The 24,040-nt window shown below is 42.4% G+C and overlaps 1 protein-coding gene across 6 annotated transcripts in view; it reads left to right on the forward strand.

Annotated features, from left to right (window-relative positions):
• The window catches only part of CNKSR2 (connector enhancer of kinase suppressor of Ras 2), a 318,427-nt gene that overhangs the window by 21,076 nt on the left and 273,311 nt on the right, over window positions 1-24,040 (forward strand). The window contains exon 1 of one of the 6 annotated variants that reach the window (XM_081947979.1): window positions 18,548-18,814. The exons of the other annotated variants lie outside the window; for them this stretch is intronic. Coding sequence (XP_081804105.1) covers window positions 18,799-18,814 — 16 coding nt within the window. The 5' untranslated portion in view covers window positions 18,548-18,798. Of the gene's footprint in view, window positions 1-18,547; window positions 18,815-24,040 lie in introns of those variants that run through there. 6 annotated transcript variants of the gene reach the window in all.

The following is a 24,040-nucleotide window of genomic DNA, read 5'->3' on the forward strand; positions in this document are numbered from 1 at the left end:
ATCCCAGTAAGGCTTCAATGCTACCTGGACGATGTCTTAGTTCAGGCAGGATCCCTTCTTCAGGCGGTCGTGGACCTTCATCTTACCAATTGGAGTCTCCAATCCCTGGTGTTTTCGGTCAACTTTCCCAAGAGCCAGCTTTTCCCCACCACATGCATTCTTCACCTGGGGACAGTCATAGACTCCGTGGCAGGGGTGGTCCGTCTATCCCGGTACCGACGGAACAGATTACAACAGCTGGCAGAAAAGGTCCACAGAGATCGGTTCATTTCTGTCCTCACATTGTCATAGTTATTGGGCAAGATGGTGTCTTGCATAGGGATAGTTCCATGGGCCAGGCTTCACCTTCGGCCTCTTCAGTGGGAGCTCATTCCATTCCAGAGGGGATGACTGAGCAACTCGCTTCGAACTCTACGCCTCCCGGCGGGGGTCTGGACATCCCTCAGGTGGTGGACTTCACCAGCCATTCAGCAGGGCTGCTCCTTCTGGGAGCCGGCCAGGTTGACCGTCACCACGGACGTGAACTTGTTCGGTTGGGGGGCCCTGGTGGGCTCTCGATTGGTTCAGGGCAGATGGACAAATTCGGATCTCCGGCACAATATCAATTGGTTGGAGCTGAAGGCTGCCTGCCTTGCTCTCCAGCACTTCAGGACCTCGGTGGAGGGCCGGCACGTGCTTCTGCTGATGGACAATGTGGCCACCAAGGCCCACCACATCAATCGTCAGGGGGGAACTCACTCTCAAGCCCTCTGGCTAGAGGCTCTGAGACTGGGCGCCTGGGCGGAGAGGCACTTGTTGTCCTTGGTGTCGGAACACATCTCCGGCCTCTCCAACCACCAGGCGGACTGGTTGAGTCGGGCGACCCTGGACAATGGCGAATGGCAACTCCATCTGGCCATTTTCTGGAGGATCTGGCAGAGGTTCGGCACCCCCCTGGTAGACCTCTTCGCGTCTCCGGCGAATGCGCAACTGCCCCGATTCTTCTCACGCTTTCAGTCACGGATGGCAGAGGGCACAGATGCCCTCAGGAGCAGGTGGCCGGCAGGCCTGCTCTATACCTTCCCTCCCATTCCCTTCATCCCGGGGACACTCAGGAAGGTGGTAGTGGAGAAGGCATTAGTCATAGTAGTGGCCCCCTTTTGGCCCAGGAGGCCTACTTTCGCGGATCCTGTTCAGCTGTTGGTAGCCTCCCCGTGGAGGATTCCGCGGGAGGAAGTGGTCTTACGCCAGGGGGTCCTGGTTCACCCGGAGCCCCAGTGGCTTCATTTGACAGCCTGGGTTTTGAATGGAGACTACTGAGGCCGGCCAATCTGTCCTCTGGAGTCATCCGTACCATTGAGGCTTCCAGGCAGCCTTCGACGAACCGGGTCTACAACTCGACCTGGGATGCGTTCGTGAGGTGGTGCGCCCCACGTCAGATTTCCCCAGCTAGGGCCACTATTCCCAACGTCTTGGACTTTTTGCAGAAAGGACTAGACATAACACCTTGCATCACATAACACCTTGCATCGTCAGGTGGCGGCTCTGTCTTCGGTACTGGGGGTGTCGTGTCTTCCTCCCTTTCTCAAGTTCCCCTGATCAAGCGGTTTCTTAAAGGGGCGGCTAATCTCCGGCCTCCCCCTATCCATAGGTTCCCTACATGGGATCTGCCCCTGGTCCTGTGCCCTGTGAAAAGGAGCGTTCACCTTTGGGCCATCAAGGCTCTGTTCGAGCCTCTCTGATCGGTTCATCTAAGATTCTTGTCCCTTAAGGTGGTTTGTCTAGTGACAATTACCTCGGGCCGGTGTATCTCGGAGTTGGGCGCTCTGTCATCCAAGGATGATCTTTGCCATTTTCACCAGGATAGGGTGGTTCTTCGACTCGACCCTACCTTCCTCCCAAAGGTGAACGCTCCTTTTCACAGGGCACAGGAAGTTGTCCTGCCCGATTTTTGTCCGGGGCTGTCTAGTGATAGAGAGAGGCTCTGGCACCGGTTGGATGTTCGTCGGGCTTTGCATATTTATCTCTGACGGACAGCGGAGATTCGTCGGTCGGAGGCCTTGTTTGTCTCCTTTCAACCTAGGACTCTGGGGGCTAGGGTGTCCTTGGCTACCATTGGCTGTTGGCTACGGCAGGCCATCGGGGAGGCCTATGGGGCGGCGGGGCGCCCCGTTCCGTCGGGAATAATGGCCCATTCTACTAGGAGTGCCACGACCACGGTGGCAGGGCCACTAGGGCTCCTTTTGAAGACATTTGCCGGGCCGCCACTTGGGCATCTCCGACCCCGTTCATTAGACATTATCGTCTGGATTCGTTTGCTTTGGCGGATGCTTCTTTTGGTTGGAGGGTCCTACAGAGGGTGGTAGCGGATACTCCCCTTGGGCCATAGCTTGTGGTTGCATTTTTGTTCCCTCCCTTGGGACTGGGATTTGGTATGTCCCACACGTGACCACTCCCTTTGTTCCACTGGAAAAAGAACGTTGGTCTTACCTGAATGTGTCTTTTCTGGGGAAGAGAGGGAGTGGTTACGACCCACCCTGTTCTTGAGTTATAGGGGCCAAGGGGAGGCCGGGTGGTTCCCGGGGGTTGTGTTGTTGTTGTTGTTCTTTTTGTTCCAGTTCTGTTGTTCGCCTTCAAGGAAACTGGGCAGGAAAGGAAGGCAGGAGTATTTAAGAAGTTTACTCTCAGTCTTTGGACCAATCAGGCTTTGAGAATACCCACACATGACCACTCCCTCTCTTCCCCAGAAAAGACACGTTCAGGTAAGACCAACATTCGTTTTTATTGTTACACATTTGTTTTAATTTTGGTTGAAGCATTTCTATTGGAATTCAAGAAAAGTCCAGTTTGATTCTGCTACAATTTAGTTTTTAAGTAAAAAGTAAGTAAAAAAAGTTTAAGTAAAAACGTTTCTTTTTTCCCCACAATTAAATCCTGGAATTATTTCCATATGGTATTTTTTGATGGCATAATAGTCCATTTTGTCCTCTTAAAAGTGATTATATTTTCTACACAAACTTTTAAGATGATCTTCCCCCACAGTTCTACCTGTCCAATTTATTCCAACAGGTTGGGCATGCTACAGGTCCTGGTAGTTCCAGGGAATTTTGGCTGAAGGGTACTTGGAAGCATGCCTTCTCTGCCATAGTTGTATGGCAGAGAAATCTGTATGCCCTCTGCAACATTCTCTTTCCAGAGATTAGGATGGGCATAATCTTGTTGGCTTTTCATAAGACCTTGAAGACCTGGTTATGTATCCAGACTTGAGTTAAAGACCCATTTCCTGGTTATATTGAGAGTTATAATTTTTCTTGGCCACTGTATATTATTTTTCTTCTATTCAGTTGTGTCTGGTTCTCGGAGATTGAATGTAGTAGTCTCTGAAGTTTTCTTGGCAAAGTTTTTCAGAAATGATGTGCCATTGCCTCTTTTCTAGAGCTGAGAGCAAGTAACTGAGCTAAGCAGTGGTCGGTTCCGGATCCTGTTGCAACTGGTATGGTTGCAACAGGGCCCAGGGCGTCCTCCACATGAATGCACGCAGTGCATGTGCATATGTACGCAGCACACGCAAACATCTTACAGTCCAGCGACGCCTCCGCGAGCCTCCGCGATGCTCCAGCTGCTTGGTGGAGCATCACGCAGGCGCTGTATGCGCTGTGCGCAGAAGCGCCGAAGACTTTCAAGACAGGTAAGGAGCGCGGGCGGGCAGGTGGGCCCTCCGGAGCACCGTACTGGAATGGTACCCGGTGCTCCAGGCAGGCTCCAGTACGCCCATACCGGGGCATACCACCTGCAACCCACCACTGGAGCTAAGGTCACACAGCTGGCTTTCTTGCTCTGTCTCTGTCTTATCCCTCTCCCTCTCTTCTGTATTTCTATTATCTCTATAGGTAGTTTTTGACATACAATTATTTGTTTAGTGGCTGTTCAAAGTTATTGTGGGAAGCCACCTCCCTCCTAGAAGAATGAAATATTTTGAGGAATATTAAAAAGGAAGAATATTATATTTCCTTAAAGGAGGAATGAAAAAAAACATGATCTTGGAAACAAAAAGGAGCCCACACCTTTCTTAATAGCCCTCAGGAGATGTCAGCATTTAAAAGATAAAGAGCTTATTGAAAAATAGATAGCTCTATTCATAAGCAAATACCTTCAACCCAAGAGCTGAACCAGGACAAAGCCATTAAGCCACAATAGTAATTATCCAACCACCCTTTCAGACATTACATCACCCTCAGCAAACTTCAACCAAACCTGGGAACTCAAACACCTAGGGTTTGTACTTTGCCTATAGAGCCAACTATGACCCTTATATAACCCCTGGCTGGCCCCATGGGAGTCTGACAGCAGCCAATAGAAGACATGTTCTTGCACAGGAACAGGAAGCTTAAATACAAAGCCCAGAGAAGGTATAAAAGCCACCCATTCTCAACTCTATGTGGTCAGCTGCCCAGAATCACATGTGCTTAGTGGTTCTGCTTCATCAATAAATGGACCCTCCAGCCTCCATTTTGTCTCCAGTGCCTTTCTCCCAGCTTGAAACTGAATCAAATGGATATTTCTTCCCACATTACAATGGCAGTGAAAAAGTGACTTATGACCATTCAGTATCCCCAGGGTCATGTGATCAAAATTTGGATACTTGGCAATTGGCAAGTATTTAAGACATGTGATCATCATTTGTGACTTTCTCAGCTAGCTTCCAACAAGCAAAGTCAATGGGGGAAGCCAGATTTGCTTAATGACCACATGATTCATTTAACAGCTGAAGTGATTTGCTTAATAACCAAGAGAAAAGGTCTTAAATGGGACAAAATTCACTTAACAACAGCCTTGCTTAGCAATGGAAATTTTGGCTCAATTGTGGCCATAAGTTGAGGACAACCTACATCACTGTTATTATCTGTTTCTATTCTCTCTCTCCCTATCTCCTTGTCTCCCTCTATGTTGCATTTGTAATTGGTTTTAACTGATTTCATTATTGTTCACCATAGAAAAGATGGAGTAGTTGCACTGAATCTTAAACGTATTCACTTGTGCATAGAAATCAGAAAGAATGATCTTGGCATTATTGTAGAGCAGACCTGGCATTTTACAGCCCCCAGGTCACATCTGACCCTTTGGCTGTTCCTGTTCTTTTGAAGGTGATCAATTTCGTATGTATACGTGTCTCAGCATGCCTACACACCTTCACAGCCCAATTTGTTTTGGCATCCACAGCAGTCCCAGTTTCTCATGGGGCCCCTTGGGGAAATTAATTGCCCATCCCTGCTTTTGAGAGTAGCCTAGTAAAAGTAAAGGGGTAATGATTATGATGCCTTACAAAAGCAAAAGGTAGGATTTTCTACAAAAATTGTACTGCTGCTGAAGTATAATTATCCCAACATTTATTGAAAAGCTAACTCTGCCAAATGTGATCTTTGTAGAAAATTTCTGACTTGTCTTGATGAAAACTTTCTCCATCAGAGTCTTTGTCTTGATACTAATAGGATGCCTTAATTGAGAAAACTAAAATTAGAGAAATATTCAGGGAAAGTGAACAAATAAACTGGACTTCTTAATTACCAGGTATGGTAAATATGGTAACAAGCTAATGAGAAAACAAGCTCTCATTTCAAACAATTACATTCCATTCCTTAAAAAATGGAAGGGGGCAAAAAAAGGTTAATGTGGCTACACAAAAAGCTTAGTAATTTTTTTTTGCAAAAAAGAAGCAAAAATAAAATTAAAAGAGGCCTAAGGTCACAAAGGAAATGGACAGGTATCCTGGAACTTTATACCTTGTAGCATGAAAGCAAAGACTAGGAAGGTTATTGTAGGATAGTAAGAATTAAAAAAGGACTTTTTTGGTATTGTTAAAATAAATGGAAAAGAAAAAACAATAACTTATTTACTTACTTACTTACTTACTTACTTACTTACTTACTTACTTACTTACTTACTTAGTGTTTGTTCTATCCACACTAGCTTCTCAGTGAAGACAGTAAAATTCTAATAGGTAGCTATGAAAGGGCAGAGTTAAAGGGTAGACTTTAGTTCAGCATTCAATACCATCATACTGGACATTCTTCAACTAAACCTAATCAGCTGGCGGTACCTGAACAGACTTGTAAGTGGATCACATGCTTCCTAACAGACAGGAAGCAGCAGGTGAAACTAGGCAAAAATCACATCAGATACCTGTACAATTAGCACAGGAGCCCCCCAGGGCTGTGTGCTCTCTCCACTTCTCTCTATATACCAATGACTGCATCTCAAATGATCCATCTGTTAAACTACAGAAGTTTGCAGATGACACAACAGTGATTGGTCTCATTCGAGACAATGATAAAACCACATACAGATGGGAGGTTGAACAACTAGCTTCGTGGTTCGACTGGAACATTCTGGAACTGAACACTCTCAAAACTGTAGAAATGGTGGTAGATTTTAGGAGAAACCCTCCCATACTACAGTGTTTCCCTGAAATAAGCACTTGGCCTTATTTTGGGGGAGGTCTTATTATTTTTGAGGTGCAGGAGGTAGCGAGTGTGGTCACGTCATGGCTGCTGTGCTGCAATATTTTTGAGGAGGGCTTATTTTTGGGGAGGGCTTATTTTAGCACATGCACTCAAAAGCCCAATTGGGCTTATTATCCAGGGAGGTCTTATTTTCAGGGAAACAGGGTACCACCTCTTACAATACTAGATAACACAGTATCAACAGTAGAGAACGTCAAATTTCTAGGTTCTATCATATCTCAAGACTAAAATGGACGCCTAACATCAAAAACATCATCAAAAAGCACAACAAAGAATGTTATTTCTGTGCCAACTCAGGAAGCTCAAACTGCCCAAGGAGCTGCTGATACAGTTCTACAGAGGAATCCTTGAGTCTGTCATCTGCACCTCTAGAACTGTCTGGTTGGGTTCTGCAACCCAACAGGACAGACACAGATTTCAGAGGATAATTAGAACTGCAGAAAAAACAATTACTACCAACCTGCTCTCCATTGAGGACCTGTACACTGCACGAGTCAGAGGGCCGTGAAAATATTTACAGACCCCTCGCATCCTGGACATAAATTGTTTCAACTCCTACCCTCAAAATGACGCTATAGAGCACTGCACCCCAAGATAACTAGACACAAGAACAGTTTTTCCTTGAACACCATCACTCTGCTAAACAAATAATTCCCTCACCACTGTCAAACCATTCACTAAGGCTGCATTATTGCTATTAGTCTTCTCATCGTTCCTATCACCCATCTCCTCCCACTTAGGACTGCATGACTGTAACCTGTTGCTTGTATCCTTACGATTTATATTGATATTATTTCCTGATTGCTTATTTGTACCCTTTGACTATCATTAAGTGTTGTACCTTATGATTCTTGACGAATGTATCTTGTCTTTTTATGTATACTGAGAGCATATGCACCAAAGACAAATTCCTTGTGTGTCCAATCACACTTGGCCAATAAAGAATTCTATGCTGTGCTGTGCTATTCTAAAGTCCTGTTTTGTATCAGTCTTCATAAAAAGTATATTTTCTCTATGAGGAAACTGAAGACAGATTAAAAGGTGAGGTTCAAAGTTTCAGACTGATACTGTGGAAAAATGTACAGAAATATGTTTAAGTCTTGTTTAAAGTGTTTAAAGGATTGATCCTTGTTTAAAGGATCAATTATTCATATTCCTCCAAGACTATTGCTAATGGTTCATGGACTGCTCAGTTATTTACCTTAGCTTGGATTGTTTTTGTGTATATTGAGAATGATGAATAGAAATTGTACAGTCTTCATATGAAGGGGGCAACCTGTAAATAATTAAATAAAAAAGGCTGAAAATTTTTAAAGAAGAATTCAAGTAAACTTGAACAGCACCAGAGAAAACCAATAATGAGTGTGATATTAGAAGCAGTCCGGTGAAGAGAAAATGAAGGAATTTAAATTTAGCTTTCAGAATAAATACTGAAAGGTTTATGATATATGTCTAAAATATTTGAAAAGTTGTTATATAAAGGAAGGTAAATATCTATTCTACAGTGCAGTTATGCCATAATGGATTTAAACTTCAGGAAGGCAGATTCCAACTAAATATTATAAAAACATTTCTGGCAGATTAAGAGAATTTCTAATATAGAATCAGCTTCCCAGAACACAAAACTGGATGTATTCAGGAAGGCAACATTAGCTGTCAGTAATGCTTGAATTAGTATTTTTGTACTGAGCAAGTAGGTTGGATTGAATGGCTTAAACAAGGGGTGTCAAACTCAATTTCATTGAGGGCCGCATAAGGATTGTGTTTGACCTCAGAGGGCTGGTGTATGTGTGTGTGTGTGTGGTGGTGTGTGCCGGGGTGGGTGTTTGACACAGGTCAAATTCAAGATGATTTTTTCCCCCTTCTCTTCCGTCTTTCCACAGTTCTTTACTATAACTTTTTCCTTTCTCCTCTACCAGATATTCTTGGCAAACATTTATTATTTATTCTTCATACTCCATTAAACTTTTTATTTATACCCCATTGTTTAATAGTAAAATGCTTTTCCAGGCAGAAAAGCTATTTATATTATTGTATTTTTATTATTCAACTAATAATAAAATACAATATTATAAATAACATAATACAAGATCTAACAGCAGAAGTAAATTTCCAGGATAGTAAATAGAAATGACTGCCAATTATAGATTGTAGATTAAATGGACCTACAGTATGTAAAATCTGGCATTAAACTGTAGTATTAACATAGGATGTTGCTTGTTTTCTATCCAAATCAGGCACTTACTTGAGGCCACATAATTGTAATCCAGTCCAATCCAGTCCTCCTGCAGCACTCCACCCGCCAAAAAAGGACCACGTGGGGGCCACATGTTTTGGCTGGCAGAGGCACCACGGGCTGGTCCTTTCATATTTCCAGGCCGGTGCCATGGGCCAGATTTAAGCATCTCATGGGCCGGATTCAGCTCACAGGCCTTGAGTTTGACACCCCTGGCTTAAGCCTTCCAGTTTTTGAATTAAAAAAAATTCTTTTCCTTTTTGAGACCTATATTTCTTTCCTGTATATATTTTTGTGTTCCTAATTCATTAATGCTGCCCACTAATAAGTAATTTAGCTGTTAAATTACAAGCAGCTGTTAAATTACAGCAGCTGTTAAATTACAAGTACCATTTTTAATGAAATGATATCTTTGAATAAAACACAACTTACATTTATTCATATATAGCTGGGTTGCCACAGCAAAATTAATATTATATATTACTTATTTAGAGTGAAATAAAAAATAGATTAAAGATAACACAAGGTATGGAAAGTTAATTATATGCACATCGGGCATCAAATCATATTGAATACAGAAAGGTCTAAGTTTGAGACAATAAAATAAAATTGACAATTTGATGAGATCTTCACTTTTGATGGCCAAATATGGCCTTTTCAGGCTCGTGCCTCGGTGTGCATATTTTCCAATGAGACAAACTAAGACAGGAAGATCATTTTATTGCAATTTATCAGAATATTCAGACAAAAGGGATTCCTCATTCAAAGGGGGGGGCGATATTTAGCTTGCATCCCCTTTTATAGTTAACGTAACAAAGAAATCTGAAAGTGGAAAGTTGATTGGACAGGATAATAGCATACATGTTTATTAAAATGAGGTCTGAAGGGGAATAAATTGTAAGGAGAAAGGTTGTTTAGAGTTCACAAGAGATAAGCCAAACCCCAATTTGTACTAACAAACTTTTCTTATCAGGAAGTAGTCTCCAGCTTGTTTATCATAGTTTAGGAATGTTAAAAGCTAATAAATCTTCAACATCACTTTAAAAGAAAGAATATAAATGAGATTAAAATACAAACTAACTATGCTAGTTAACAAATAACAAAACCCATGTTATTTGCCCCTCACTTTTGAATCGAAGAATTTTTACTTTCTTAAATCAGTGATTACATTTTTTGTTTAGATAATTGTTAATATTTGTAAAATATTGATTGGTCATAATTCATGTAGCTTTTTCAGTGCCATTGTAACTTTAAATGATCACTAAATGAACTGTTGTAAGTCAAGAATTACCTGTGCAAAAATACAAAAAGCTTTTTTGCTTACAAAAAGCTGCCCTAAATATCAATCATTAGATTAGAAATACCTACAACCCAGAGTTACAGATCAAGCAGGGTGCCAGAGTACCTTGAGGATTTAAAGTAGTTAAAATGTAATGATAAATACCAATAGCCAACTCTTGCTCATAAAGTGAAATCCTTTAGCAGAGAGGCCATTTAAGCTCTCCAGAAAGTGGATGGGCATATTTGGGCTACAAAATGTCAAGCTAAGGTAACAAATTAAAATTATATAGGGGATCCAGGTTCCAATCTCTGCCTTCCCAAGTTTGTCAAGCATGGCTGGTCTCACCTCAAAATATCCTAAGAAATAATCCAGATTTAAGGAAATATCACATGTCCCCCAGAAAGGCAGTAAAAAAATCAGTGCCAAGCTTGCATTCCACCTCTTGGAAGTACACCCCAAAAGGATAGTGCCAAGAAACACTAAAGCAGTGAAGGAAGACCCCCCCTCCCCGCCTCTCCAGATAGAAAAAGAAACCACGAGGCAGTGGTGGGCAATACAAATAATTAAACCACAAGTTTAAATCCTTTGAAAATTAAAACACTAGCCTTGTCTGGCTCATTGCCAGAGTTCACACCCTAGGCAAATTCAAGTGTAAATACTTGAGATAAACCTAACTACAAAGAAAGCAATTAGTGCTAGACTGTAGCTGTAACAAGCTGTTGCTTGTTAAACCAATTACCAGAACAAATAGACATAGGAACTAGCCAGATTTCTGAATCCTGCTTCTTTTCAGGAAAAGAGATTAACCTTTCCCCTTCCAAACAAAGCTGAATAGGGAAAATTATTCCATTAATAAACACAGAATTAAACTGCACCAAGCACAGAATTAAACTTAACTGTTGTGGAAAGTAAAGACTCTAAGACCAGCTCTTTCCAATGCAAGAAAGTTTATTGCACAGGTTCACACAGCAAAGATATGCAAACAATGTCTGAACCCCGAAGAGTTCCATTCAGAGATCTTTTATAGCCATTTTGACGTAAGCATTTACATTTACATACATATTCCATATTTGGTAAAAGGATAATGGAAAGTTACAGAAAAGATAATAATAAAAAGTCTGTTAGTAGGCAATTTATAAGTTGAAGACATCTGCAAGAAAATTGAGGAACTGTCCCCTGTCATTGACCGATAAACAGGATCCACTCTTCATGCATGTCTGGCCTTGAGGATAAAAATATCAATGTTCTACATCAGCTACTTTAAACTGTTACCATCTGCACATTTCATCTTGACCAAAGTTAGCATTATGGGATATAATGAACCAAAGTTTGAGGCCTAGCTTTTCTCCTTCCTCATTCCCCCCTTTGTGACTCATCTGACATTTCCAGAAGAGTCACATACCCAGTTTCTCCTTCCTGGTCACTTATTGGATGCATTTCTTCATATTCTAACAGACATTTCATATGTAGTAATAGACTTAGCCTCGGCCGGGTTGTAACATTGAATCTCACCTCTCAGAGTACACATGTGGTAAATGGTGGAGTTTACTTGACATGTAGGTGGTGTATAAGCTAAACATCCATCAGGCTTACTAGTGTGATATATTAAAGTGTTAGATATTAAGGTACCTTGGACTGTAACCTTAATACATGGACTACACTCTGTCAGTTTACCTTTTAGTGATGCTCTTGGTGTCAATAGTGGTTTTGCACTAGGATTTGCTTTTATTAATGAACCCTGATTTCCCCCGCTGCTTGGTGTAGGTATTAATGAGATAGCTCTGCTTACTTGTATTTTTGTGTGTGCCTTACGAGCAGGTGGACACTTATCATAAGACCCATTGCACTCTCGGTAACACAAAACTCCTTCTGTTCCATTACACCTCTTATAGATATTTACACCTCCTATCGTCTGCATCGCACAGGTGGTTAAGTCAAATCGTGTACATGTGTTGGGTTTCTCCAGATAACTATAAATGACCCCGTCCTGTGTAATGCACTGTGTACAAGGTCCTTCTCCTAGCAACCAATGTTCTCCAGTACTTTGTTGTTTCCTTTTCTTTCCCCTCCTATTTGTTTTTCTTGTGTGTCCAAATTCTACGTGGCTGTGTTGCAAAGTACAGGTTCCCTTCCACCCAGGTTTTAACTGATGAATGCGGGTAACCCTCTCCCAGCCCCAGAATATTGGATCTCCACAATCAAGCACTATAGAGGGTCTTTCTTCCTTGTACAGGGCATGAATACACATTCCCCTCCTTAACATGTAGCCTACATGCTTACAGAGGAGGTGATTTGTATACTTACGGGATAAACAAGCTTCTTCGGCTATTCGGTCAAATGCATGAGGGGCTTGACAAGGATGCGGTAGAATACCATTCCAACAGTCAGGAGTAAAAGTAAGAGGTGGATAGCCTCGGCATTGTCCATTGCCTATGACATAAGACTGGACAATACTTGGCTGCTCCTCTGGTCTACTCCACTGTCCCAAATTCCTAATACACTCCGAATTACCTGACACCCTTGTAAATAAAACACTTACCCCCAGCCAACCGATAACACAAATGAAATTCATCTTCCCGTTCAGCTGCCTCTTTTTGAGCCTCCTTTTGAGCGTCTTCTATGGCTTTTTCTATGGTAGGGCACGATTGAAGTGTATAATATGTAGTATTGTCTATGTTAGAAACTTCATGAAATGATAATACGTCCTCTATAATCTTTACATCACACTCTATCTTGCAATATGTGCAGAGAACACAATCAATGCAATGCGCACAGCAACAACATCCACACTTACAACTACAAAACCAACACATATATCCTAAAGTTTTCTTAGTATATATGATTATAGATATGTGTATACTACTATATGTGTGTGCTAATGATGGTTTCTTTTCCACTCTTCTCCCGTGCGTCGAAAGTCAGCTTCCAGGTGTGACTTAGCAGGGGTTGCTTCTTTCTTCCAGAAACTCAATCCATGTCACCAACTGTTGGGTTTCAGGCACTGGTGTTGATAATGGAGACAAACTAATCAAAGGATCATTAGGTTTTGGGATGCCACAAAACCACTCCTGATAGTGATAAAGCAACACTAGCGTTAGTGATCCTACTATTGCTATCCACAGTCCCCAAACCCAATCTTCAAACATCAATCCATACCAATCTTCAGCCGTGCTTGGGAACCAGCTTCCGGGTGTGGTCCCGCAGGGCTAGTTTTCCGCTTCTTCAATCTTCTTAGAACAACCTGGTTACACTTAACCTATTTACATACATACTACATATGATTTAAGTACGTTTGAATGTCAGTTTCATAGGATTTTTGTGGTTCACCGACACGTTCCACCCCATATCAGCAGCTTTAACTCGAGTCCAATGAATCCAAGACTTGGACTCCGCTATCTTCACTGCCAATGGAGATACCATTATGACCACATATGGCCCTTTCCATTTTCCCTCCAATTGTTCCTTTTTCCAATGCTTTACCCACACATTATCCCCCGGCTTAAAAGGGTGACACTTAGTTATCAATGGTGGGTTTTTTTGCTCTAGAACATAATTTTGGAGCTTTTCAACTTGTTTGTTTAGCTCCTGCACCATTTCCATAGTCCAAACACCCCCCTTATGTCCCAAATCAGGCCATCCAGCTAAACTTCTTCTCAACAAGGAGGGTGGATGGCCAAACATTAATTCATAAGGTGTTAGTTTATGTTGACGTCTGGGGGAACATCTAACAACATACAAAGCTAATGGGAGGGCATCTGGCCATTTCAAATGACTTTCTCCACAGATTTTAATAATCCGTTCCTTGAGGGTTCTGCTGTCTTCCACTTTTCCCTTTCTTCTGGGGTCAATAATGTGTTTAACAGCTGCTGGATATCATTCCAGGTTGGATTATGAGTTTGCATAATTGTCTGGAATAAATTTGCCACCTCTGTGGGCTTCGCGCTTAGCGGCCCATAATGTTGCTTCCAATTCAATAAATCAGTTGTTGTAAAGGGCACATACTGAAACATAGGCACAATTTGTAATTGTCCTTGGTCGCCTGTAACTTGTTGATCCATCTGTCTCAAGGGAGCAAGGAATTCCCTCCTTGAAGCCTCTTCCCTAGCTGTCACAGATCTTGTTTTTAATCCCACGAATTCCTCCATTTCTCCTGACCCCCCCTCCTCCTCTGCACTCACAGACGCTCTACTAACAGCTTCTGCTTTCGGTATAACATCTGCAAGTTTCTGCTTCCTACGCACTACTGGTGCCCCCCCTGCTGCCGCAGCAACTTGAGGTTGCTGTGCCAACAATGGTGGGGGTGGCGCGTACGGCGGGGGCCTCACCACATCCTCTTCTTCCACACTTAAAATCTTCTTTTCACTAGCTACATTTTCCTCTGTTTTCTAACGTTTTTCTATGCTCTCATTACAACAATTGTTACAAATCTTTTTAGATGTTTTACACTTATTTCCCTTTTGTCTGGCAATGCATAACCGCACCATTTCCGCCTGACATTGTAAGAGCTCATCCGCCCTCTCTACCACAGTGGTACGCCACTGATCTATATAGGGAAATTGATTGGGATATTTCTCTTCATGTTGGTGAATCAAAAGCCACAACTGATTATAACTTGCTCTCTGAAAGATCCCTGAGTTGGCCACCCCACCCCCAGGTGGGGCCAATGTTTCTCACACAAACATCTTAATCTCTCCTTAGAAATTTCAGGATAGGGCGTTGCATAATGGGTGTAAATGAAATAGGACTCGAACCCTTTCAACATGCATCCCAACGGTGTGCTGAGAATGCTCGATGACCCACCCATTTCTAACAGCACATCCACCAAATGTACTTCACAAAGTTAACATATACTCGCCTAAAAAGTCTTCACACACGTCCTGGCCAGGAAAAAGTTCAGACCGTCTTTCTTGCATTCAAGGGTTCTTGGGCTAGCTTACCAGCACCGTCGGTGCCACAGAGAGGTCGGCCCCGTCTCCCAGAGGTAAACCCCTGCGGTGCCTAGAGAATGTTCAGGAACTGCCTCCCACTGGAACCGAGGGGTGAAGCTGCCCTCAGCGAAACATCGCCTCGCCTAAGAGTCCCATCTGGGGTGCCATGTTGTGGAAAGTAAGGACTCTAAGACCAGCTCTTTCCAATGCAAGAAAGTTTATTGCGCAGGTTCACACAGCAAAGATATGCAAACAATGTCTGAACCCCGAAGAGTTCCATTCAGAGATCTTTTATAGCCATTTTGACGTAAGCATTTACATTTACATACATATTCCATATTTGGTAAAAGGATAATGGAAAGTTACAGAAAAGATAATAATAAAAAGTCCGTTAGTAGGCAATTTATAAGTTGAAGACATCTGCAAGAAAATTGAGGAACTGTCCCCTGTCCTTGACCGATAAACAGGATCCACTCTTCATGCATGTCTGGCCTTGAGGATAAAAATATCAATGTTCTATATCAGCTACTTTAAACTGTTACCATCTGCACATTTCATCTTGACCAAAGTTAGCATTATGGGATATAATGAACCAAAGTTTGAGGCCTAGCTTTTCTCCTTCCTCATAACCAAAACAGTTTTAGATCAAAATCAAGCTCCAGCAAAGTACCAGCAAAGGGGGAAAAAAACCTGGGCATACTGCCAAGAACCTTTAGCTATTACAATGTAATAAGGGTTAACAGAAGAAGTTTCTGGATGTTCTGATCTAGGCCTCCTGATACAATAGAAAACAGACAATTAGGTCCAAAAACCCTCTTTTTATTTCAAAGGCTGTGAATTATATTCATTCACAGCCGGTAATGAGTCCCAAATAGTTGGAAAGAGTTCTACAACAGGCTGCCAAAGTCCTTCAGAATAAGTCTAGCAGGTGGAGGTCCTTCAGAATAAGTCTAGCAGGTGGAGGTCCTCACGCTCCGAATCTGACCGAACACAGGTAAGAGCCTATTTGCGGACTTACCTTGTGGCAATAAGAGCGGCCAAGCGTAGACATTGTGCTGCCCTTATTGCGTCCGCGGATAACCGCCCTGCCGCCCTGTTTCGGGTGACCCGCTCCCTTTTATCGCAGGGGACGCGGGAGACACCCTTACAGGGAAGAGCAGAGGAGTTTGGGGAATATCTTCAGGACAAAATTGATCAGATCCGGAGCGGATGGACCTTCGTCAGTGGACCAGACGAGCCGTCAACAGCGAGTCTTGAGAGACCATTCTGGGAGGAGTTTGACTCTGTTACCCCGAGGATGTGGACAGGTTGCGTGGACGGCTGCGACCCACCACATGTTTAATGGACCGGTGCCCCTCCTGGCTGGTACTGGCAGCCTGGGAGGTGACACGAGGCTGGCTTCTGGGCCTGGTGAACGCCTCATTGGGTGAGGGATACTTACCAACCGCCTTGAAAGGGGCGATGGTGAGACCCTTGCTCAAGAGACCTTCACTCGACCCAATGGAGCTAGCTAATTACCGTCCAGTCTCCAACCTCCCCTTTTTGGCGAAGGTTGTTGAGAATGTGGTGGCGCAGCAGTTTCCACGACACCTGGACGAATCCGACTATCTAGACCAGTCCGGCTTCCGACCCGGGCACAGCACTGAGACAGCCTTGGTCGCGTTGGTTGATGATCTCTGGAGGGCCAGAGATAGGGGTTGTTCCTCTATCCTGGTCCTATTAGACCTCTCGGCGGCTTTTGATACCATCGACCATGGTATCCTATTGCGCCGGTTGGAGGGGATGGGAGTCGGAGGCACCGTTTTGCGGTGGTTCGGCTCCTACCTCTCCGACCGGAAGCAATGTGTGTTGACAGGGAGGCAGAGGTCGTCCCTGAGGCTACTCACTTGTGGGGTGCCACAGGGGTCGGTCCTCTCGCCTCTCCTGTTCAACGCATATGTGAAGCCGCTGGGTGAGATCATCCGTGGTTTTGGGGTTGAGTACCACCTGTACGCTGATGACACTCAGCTGTACATTTCAACCCCAAACCACCCCAACGAGGCTGTCGAAGTGATGTCCCGGTGTTTGGAAGCCGTCGGGGTCTGGATGGGGGACAACAGACTCAAGCTCAACCCCTCCAAGACCGAGTGGCTGTGGGTACCGGCACCTCGGTTCAGCCAGCTGACACCATCGCTGGCCATAGGGGGCGAACAACTGTCCCCTGTGGAGCGGGCGCGCAATTTGGGAGTCCTCCTTGATGCCCGGCTGTCAATGGAGGACCATGTGGCAGCCGTGGCAAGGGGGGCGTTCCACCAGGTTCGCCTGGTGCGCCAATTGCGCTCCCTACTGGACCGGAGTGCCCTGCGCACGGTCACTCATGCGCTGGTGACGTCTCGCCTCGACTACTGCAATGCCCTCTACATGGGGCTTCCCTTGGGATGCATCCGGAGACTGCAGCTAGTTCAGAACGCAGCCCCGTGGGTTATCATGGGGAGTACACGTTACTCCCACGTAACACCTCTCCTGCGCGAGCTGCACTGGCTACCTGTGGCCTTTCGGGTGCGTTTCAAGGTATTGATTACCATCTTTAAAGCGCTCCATGGCATAGGACCTAGTTATCTGCAGGATCGCATCCTACCACACACGTCCCTGCGACCTATCCGCTCACACAGGGAGGGACTGCTCCTGGTGCCGTCCGCTAGGCAATGCCAGCGGGCGACACCTAGGAGTAGGTCCTTCTCTGTGATGGGCCCAACCCTCTGGAATGACCTCCCCCCCGACATTCGAACTACCACCGACCTCCGTTCCTTCCGTCAAAAGTTAAAGACTCACCTATTTCAATCAGCTGGCCTGGCACTCTCTTAGTTTTATCTCCCGGGGATTTATTTTAATGGGGTTTGGGTTTTTAATTGGGGATGTTTTTTAGGGTTTTAGAATATATTTATTTCTTGTACAGCCTATCTCCTCCATCCAAATGTATTTAAGTGTTTTATGATTGTATTTTTATCTGCATTGACTGTACACCGCCCCGAGTCCCTTCTTGGGAGAGGGGGCGGTCTAGAAATCCAAGAAATAAATAAATAAATAAATAAGTCTGATAAGCACCCACCTTTATCTTCTTCTAAAACACTGCCAAAGATTTAATTAGCAATTAGCTTGGCAAGGCCACACAGAGCAAAGAGTCCAAATGGAGTTTCAGAAGGTAAACTGACCAGCATGAACCAAGTTGCTTCCTGCAAAGGCTTATGTGCCTTTGTGCCTCCTTTATGTCCTATGGGAGGGGGTCAATGACTGCCAAACCTTACTCCTGAGTCATCCCTTCTGTTTTAACTGTTCTTGCCCTCTAGCAGCTCTGTGCATGTGCACACTGGGAACAGAGCAAGCCTGTTCCTCTGCCTCGCTGCTGTCCGACTCTGGAGGCTCTGAAGGCAGCACATAACTCCCAGATGGCCCTGGCCCCTCTCTGTCTCCGATGTAGAGCCCTCATCCGAACCATTCCCAGACTCCAGGACTGGCCCATATTCCTCCCCAACCTCCTTACTGTCTGACTCTGCTGCGAGCTCTGCAAGCCGCCGGAGGACCACAACAATGGACAGGGTTTAGTGAGTATCAAAGCCACAGTCATGGTTAAAACCCAGAGAAACAGAAGAAGTATCAGGGCCTGAAGGAGGGGCATTGATAGGATATGGAAAGTAAAGGGTAAAGTGGTCCCAGTGGAGCATTCAGGGCTGTGGCTCCAAAGCTGGGAGAATGGCTCCAACAAATCCCAGGAATGATATCAGAGCTCATGTTCAAAAGAACACAATGCTAGGAAATATCTAAGATACTGCGCAGAACCCTCAAACTCCCAGGACCCACAATTGAGGAAGACACATGCTTCCCATTAAGGGTGAGAAGGGGATTTTTTTTTATTGTGTGTGTGTGTGAGAGAGAGAGAGAGAAAGGGAGGGAGGGAGGGAGAGAGAGAGGCGAGAGAGAGGCAAAGAGAGACAGAGACAGAGTGTTTCCTTTGTCCTGAATCTATTGTTGAACGTTAGTTAAGTAATCACGAAGAACAATGAACATTACTATATATAAGTTGATTGGATTGTTATCGTAAGCCAAGCCATAGTTTTTAATCATAATTTGTTGTATAAATCATAATAGGTTTTAGATGTTGTATCACTAGATTCATACAATATATATACAATAAATCCATAATTAATACAATAAAAATAATACAATACCTGGAGTTACTAATCAGACTAAACACCTAATTAAAACACATTACTGTAAAACTTTACTGTACTGCAAATACTCTATTTGATGTTGACTAAATATGTTGCATCTACCTAGCCATTGTGAGTTATAGCTGATTATTTATGGATAACTGCACATTGGAGGTACGAATAATAAAACAAACACTTAGGTGTTTTGATTGGATAATATCATGGAAAAGGCCCAGATTGTAGAAAAAAAAGGCAATTGAAACAGACTAAAGGAAGATTAAAGACAAGTATCAATATTGAAAATATAAGCATAAGGTTATGAGAATGCCAGAAGCTGTTGCTAAGTCATACAGTAATGATCATAGGATCACAAAGACCTGGAAGTGACCAAAAGATTGAATAGTAACCATAGTTTTGGTAAAACCAGCGACCATTTCAGTTATATATTGAACAAAGGTGTTTCTTTTTATTAATACTTAAAATAAATTGATTTAGAGCCCAGTGGAATGTTTTCTGCATTTAGATGATTGTGCCCTTAGAGCATGGGGTATCTGAAAAGAAATGCTAATATTTTTAGATTCTTCCATGTGCATGATTTGTCACAAGCTGCTTAAAAGTATAAGAGATAAGAAATGAAAACAAGCAAGCTCAGAGAGCACCAAGAACCCCTCATGTCAACCCTGAACTACGTATATTCTCCTTTATTAGATATGAAATGGTTCTTTCATTCTTTGGTTGAGCCAAGAGTATGAACCCAGAGAACAACTTGTCACTGAAATAGTTCTTCAGCTGATGCTTGTCTTGTTCAAATTATTTGAATGTTAGTATATTACTCCTAAATGGTTCTATAATTGTATTCTGGAGATAAAGGAAAGGAACTTAACATGAGGTATAACATATACACATTAACATTATGATTATGAAGATAAATGTTGATTACAGGTGGAAATGATATTAATATAGGACTTTGAATGGACTGTCCTTCCTAAAATGTTGTGAATCATGTGGCAGGTATTAATGTTCTTAGGGAAAAAAGATTATTTTTTATTTCTTAAATTTTTGAATTTAATTATTAAAAATATGCATCTTATGAATTATTTAGCTATATTTTGCTAAAGGAAAGTCATATCAAAGAGACCTTATTTGATGTAGTGGTTATCAGTTTAGAAATTGAGAGATGGTGAATTCTAGTCCTACCTTAGACACGAAGCCTGCTGGCTGACTTTGGGCCAGTCAGTGTGAAGACTCCCCTGGACATTCCCCCAAATATCTCTCCAGATCTCAGCTCAGAAGATTAATCAGTTCCAGGCATATCAGGAGGGGAGTTGGTCAGTAGCTCCAAGCAGCCATCTGAGAGTGATTTAGATGAAGCACAGCTGCAGCAGGACAACCCTGAGGCTTCAGGTGGGGAAAACATGTAGCTGCAACCAGTCAGCAATGAGGGAGGAACTGCTTTCTGCACCTGATCTGAGAACATGCAGGGCCGAAAAAAGGCAAGAACAGTGAAGGTTAGCCAGATTACTTGTGAAGAGGCAGCCTAGCCCTTCTTGATGGACTGCACTAGAAGTTGGCTATTTAGCATAGCACACAGATGGATATGATGCTGGGAACATGTTTCTTTTCTTGCTGTGTATCCTTGCCTTGAACTTTGGATTGTGTCTCTTTAGCTGTTTCCTTTGCCTTGTCTAGCCTTTGCTTTGGAAACTTCCTTTGGCCAGTGGACTAGACTTGCCTTTGACTTAAGGACTAGTGTTGGCTTCATTTGAGTAGCCTGGGAATTGAGTAGCAGTGTGGAACTCATTGGTGTTGAGCTGGTGTTGGCACAGGGAATTGCTAGGGAATACCAATTCAGGCTCGGAAGACTTTACACCTGTGGTGTTTGTGTGTGTGTGCGTGAGTGAGTGTGACAATACAGTCACTCTCCCTTAGACCTAGGAATACAGCAATGGCAAACCACTGCTGAAAATCTTAACAAGCAAAATGAAGGGACTACATGTAGTTCTTGAGTTGCAATGATAATTGTGGTCAGGATAGTTATTGCTAAGTGATGTGGTCATAAATGGCAATGTCATATGACAATATTGCTTAATAACAGCAATCCTAGCAGTCTGTTGGGAGGCCTGGAATAGGCTTCAGGCCTATCAAAGCTCAGCACAGACAAGGTATGGGTGGGGGGAGGCCCAGGAGGGCCTGGAAGGTAGGGTGGAAACTGGATATTGTGGCGGCAGGTGGTTTGCTGTAAGTAGGAGCGATTTGCTGGAATGACTTGCAATCTTCCATGATATTGTTTGTGCTTTTGGAAAGCTGACAGGGAAGGTTGCAAATGGTGATCACATAATTGCTACTCCCCACAATGCTGAAATCATGAGTTGGGCATCCGAGCCCAGATCAGGATCAGATGACTTTAGGACTGCTGCAGTGATTTGAGCTATGAAATCAGTTGTACGTCCATTTTTTTCAATACCACTTAACTTGGAACAGTCATTGAATTAATGAATGTAAGCTAAGGATTACTGTAATTCATGAAGTCACCAGGAGTTACAGCAATAATGATGCTGATATTATGGCTGAAGTATTATTTTACAACTGTTTCTCAGAAGAACAACATAAATTCCACCCACTAATATTTTGAGGCCAGTTGTAGTAAGTATTCCTTAATGTTTGAAGTACACCTTTTTTCTTCCATTCTTCATCATCTATTTTGCTGTGATTTTATGATATCTGCAGTATAAACTATTTCATTATTTTCTCAATACAATCAGTAATAAAAATATTTAAAAGATTCTCAAACATAATTGATCTTGTTAGCAAAGAATTCATTGGAAATATGCACTATTAATCAAGAAGTAATGTATTTGTTTTCTAAAATAAAAAATAGTTCACATTTCTCTATTACAAAGTTTGATTTTATTATTTAATTTAGATTTATTAAATCTCTAATTTAATAAATATTTGACAGTTATAGGTGAAGTCAAGAGTTCTCTGTTGCTGTGTTATTCCAGTTGAAGAAAGATTGCAATATTGAAAACCAGCACTAATTTAAAAAGACCAAGAACATGTAAACATGTTCATTTCACTTAGTCCTGTTTGAGATGGAATGCAACCTATTGTGTACTTAAGAAAAAGAGGATTTGAAGGGACTTGGTTCTGCATCATATTTCATTTTGGAATAGCTGATTGCCAATATTTCAGTTTTACAATAAATATATGTGTCTGCTGTCTTAACTATTTTATGTTACTGTATACATTTTGTCACACTAAAATGACAAGTACTGGAATTTATTTTAGACAAAACAAAAGTGCAATATTCCATTGAAGTTTAAGGAATACTAACACTCTGAAAAAAGTTGCAAAACAAATCTTTTTTCTAAGGAGATAAAAGCAGTTCATTTATAAAATGTATTCATACAAGAGGTATGCTCTTGTAAATAATCTTGATTATAATGTTTTGTTTTTGTTGTATATAATTGGTTTAAGCATTTACTATATATCATATCTATGCCTAAATATAAATAGAGTTTATGGAGGTGAAGATACAAATAATACTAGATGATCCAAATTATTTATCAGAATATGTTTGACAGAATAATTTTGATATGTTTTAATGTGGTATATTTCAAAAGCAGGGTAATTGACAAATTATTGTTTTTGATGAAGGGATGGATTCTGAGATTTACATACCATGTTTCTCAGAATATAAGACTGAGTGTTATTTTCTTATAGGCTTGAAAATAAGCACTTGGACTTATTTTCGAGGCGGTCTTGCTTTTTGTGAGGTGCAGCAGGCCAGACTTGGTGAGCTGGACATGCCATGGATGCACTGTCGCCTTCATTCCGAACCTTCAGCGTTCAAATGAAGGTTTTTTGGTGAATGGGAGGAAAATGGGAAGGGGGATTTTCCTGCCTGCCATCCTTCCCTCAGTCTGGCTAAGCTTGAGGAATGGATGACAGACAGGAAAATTCCCCTTCCCATTTTCCTCTTGTTCGCCAAAAAGCCTCCATTCCGAACCTTCAGCGTCCGAATCCTCCCACAAGCCTCCCAAAAAGAGGGAAAACGCAAAGCAGCTGGCCGCAGAGCTGCCGGCTTTGGAGAAGGAAAACTTAAAACTAGGCAGGAACTGCAAAACCAAGGGGTGGATCTAGCATGGTGGCCACATCTGTAAAAACAATCTAGATATAAGATGTTAAGATATGGAGTTTCTATAAAGAATCAACAGCACTCAATTAGATACTTTTAGGGACAGATGAAAACTAATTAAAGAAACTATATAGTTACTTATTAAGTATTAAAATGGAAGATGAACAAGTGAAAGAAACAATGATAGTATGGGCAAAAAACTTTGGTTATACTAAAGAACTGTAGTGTTGTTTGATCTTTCTTGTTTTCCTTGAAGAAAATATCTAATTCCTTATCCATCATTTGTATATATGATTTTTCTTTTACAATTCTCTGATTTAGCGTCCATCTTAATTTTTTCCTCTGACTTTTCCATTTTACCATTAGTGGATTGTGGTCTGCCCATGTATTTGGCGAAATCTCCATATCTTCTATGTTATTGATCAATTTTGGGTTCATCCATGCCATATCTATTCGAGACCATGAATTGTGTGGATGGGAAAAGAAAGTGTACTGCCTTTTCTTTTCATTTATCTGTCTCCATGCATCCCTTAAATTTAATTCTTGCACCATTTCAAAGAAGGTACTTGGTAGTTGTCATCTTTTCTTTTTAATGTTTTTTAATTTTTTATTTTCGTCTTATCTCGTTGCGACGTTGGCTCCTCCTCTCCTTGTCGTCTTTTCTTTTTATTCTTCTTTGTATTCCTATAATCCAGCAATGGTGAACCTTTTTTGGCCCGTGTGCCATCATGTGGGGGAGTGCAGGTGGTCGTGCATGGGTGTGCCGCAC

Source organism: Natrix helvetica (assembly GCF_964273705.1).
Source record: "Natrix helvetica genome assembly, chromosome: 3".
Taxonomy (NCBI): domain Eukaryota; kingdom Metazoa; phylum Chordata; class Lepidosauria; order Squamata; family Natricidae; genus Natrix; species Natrix helvetica.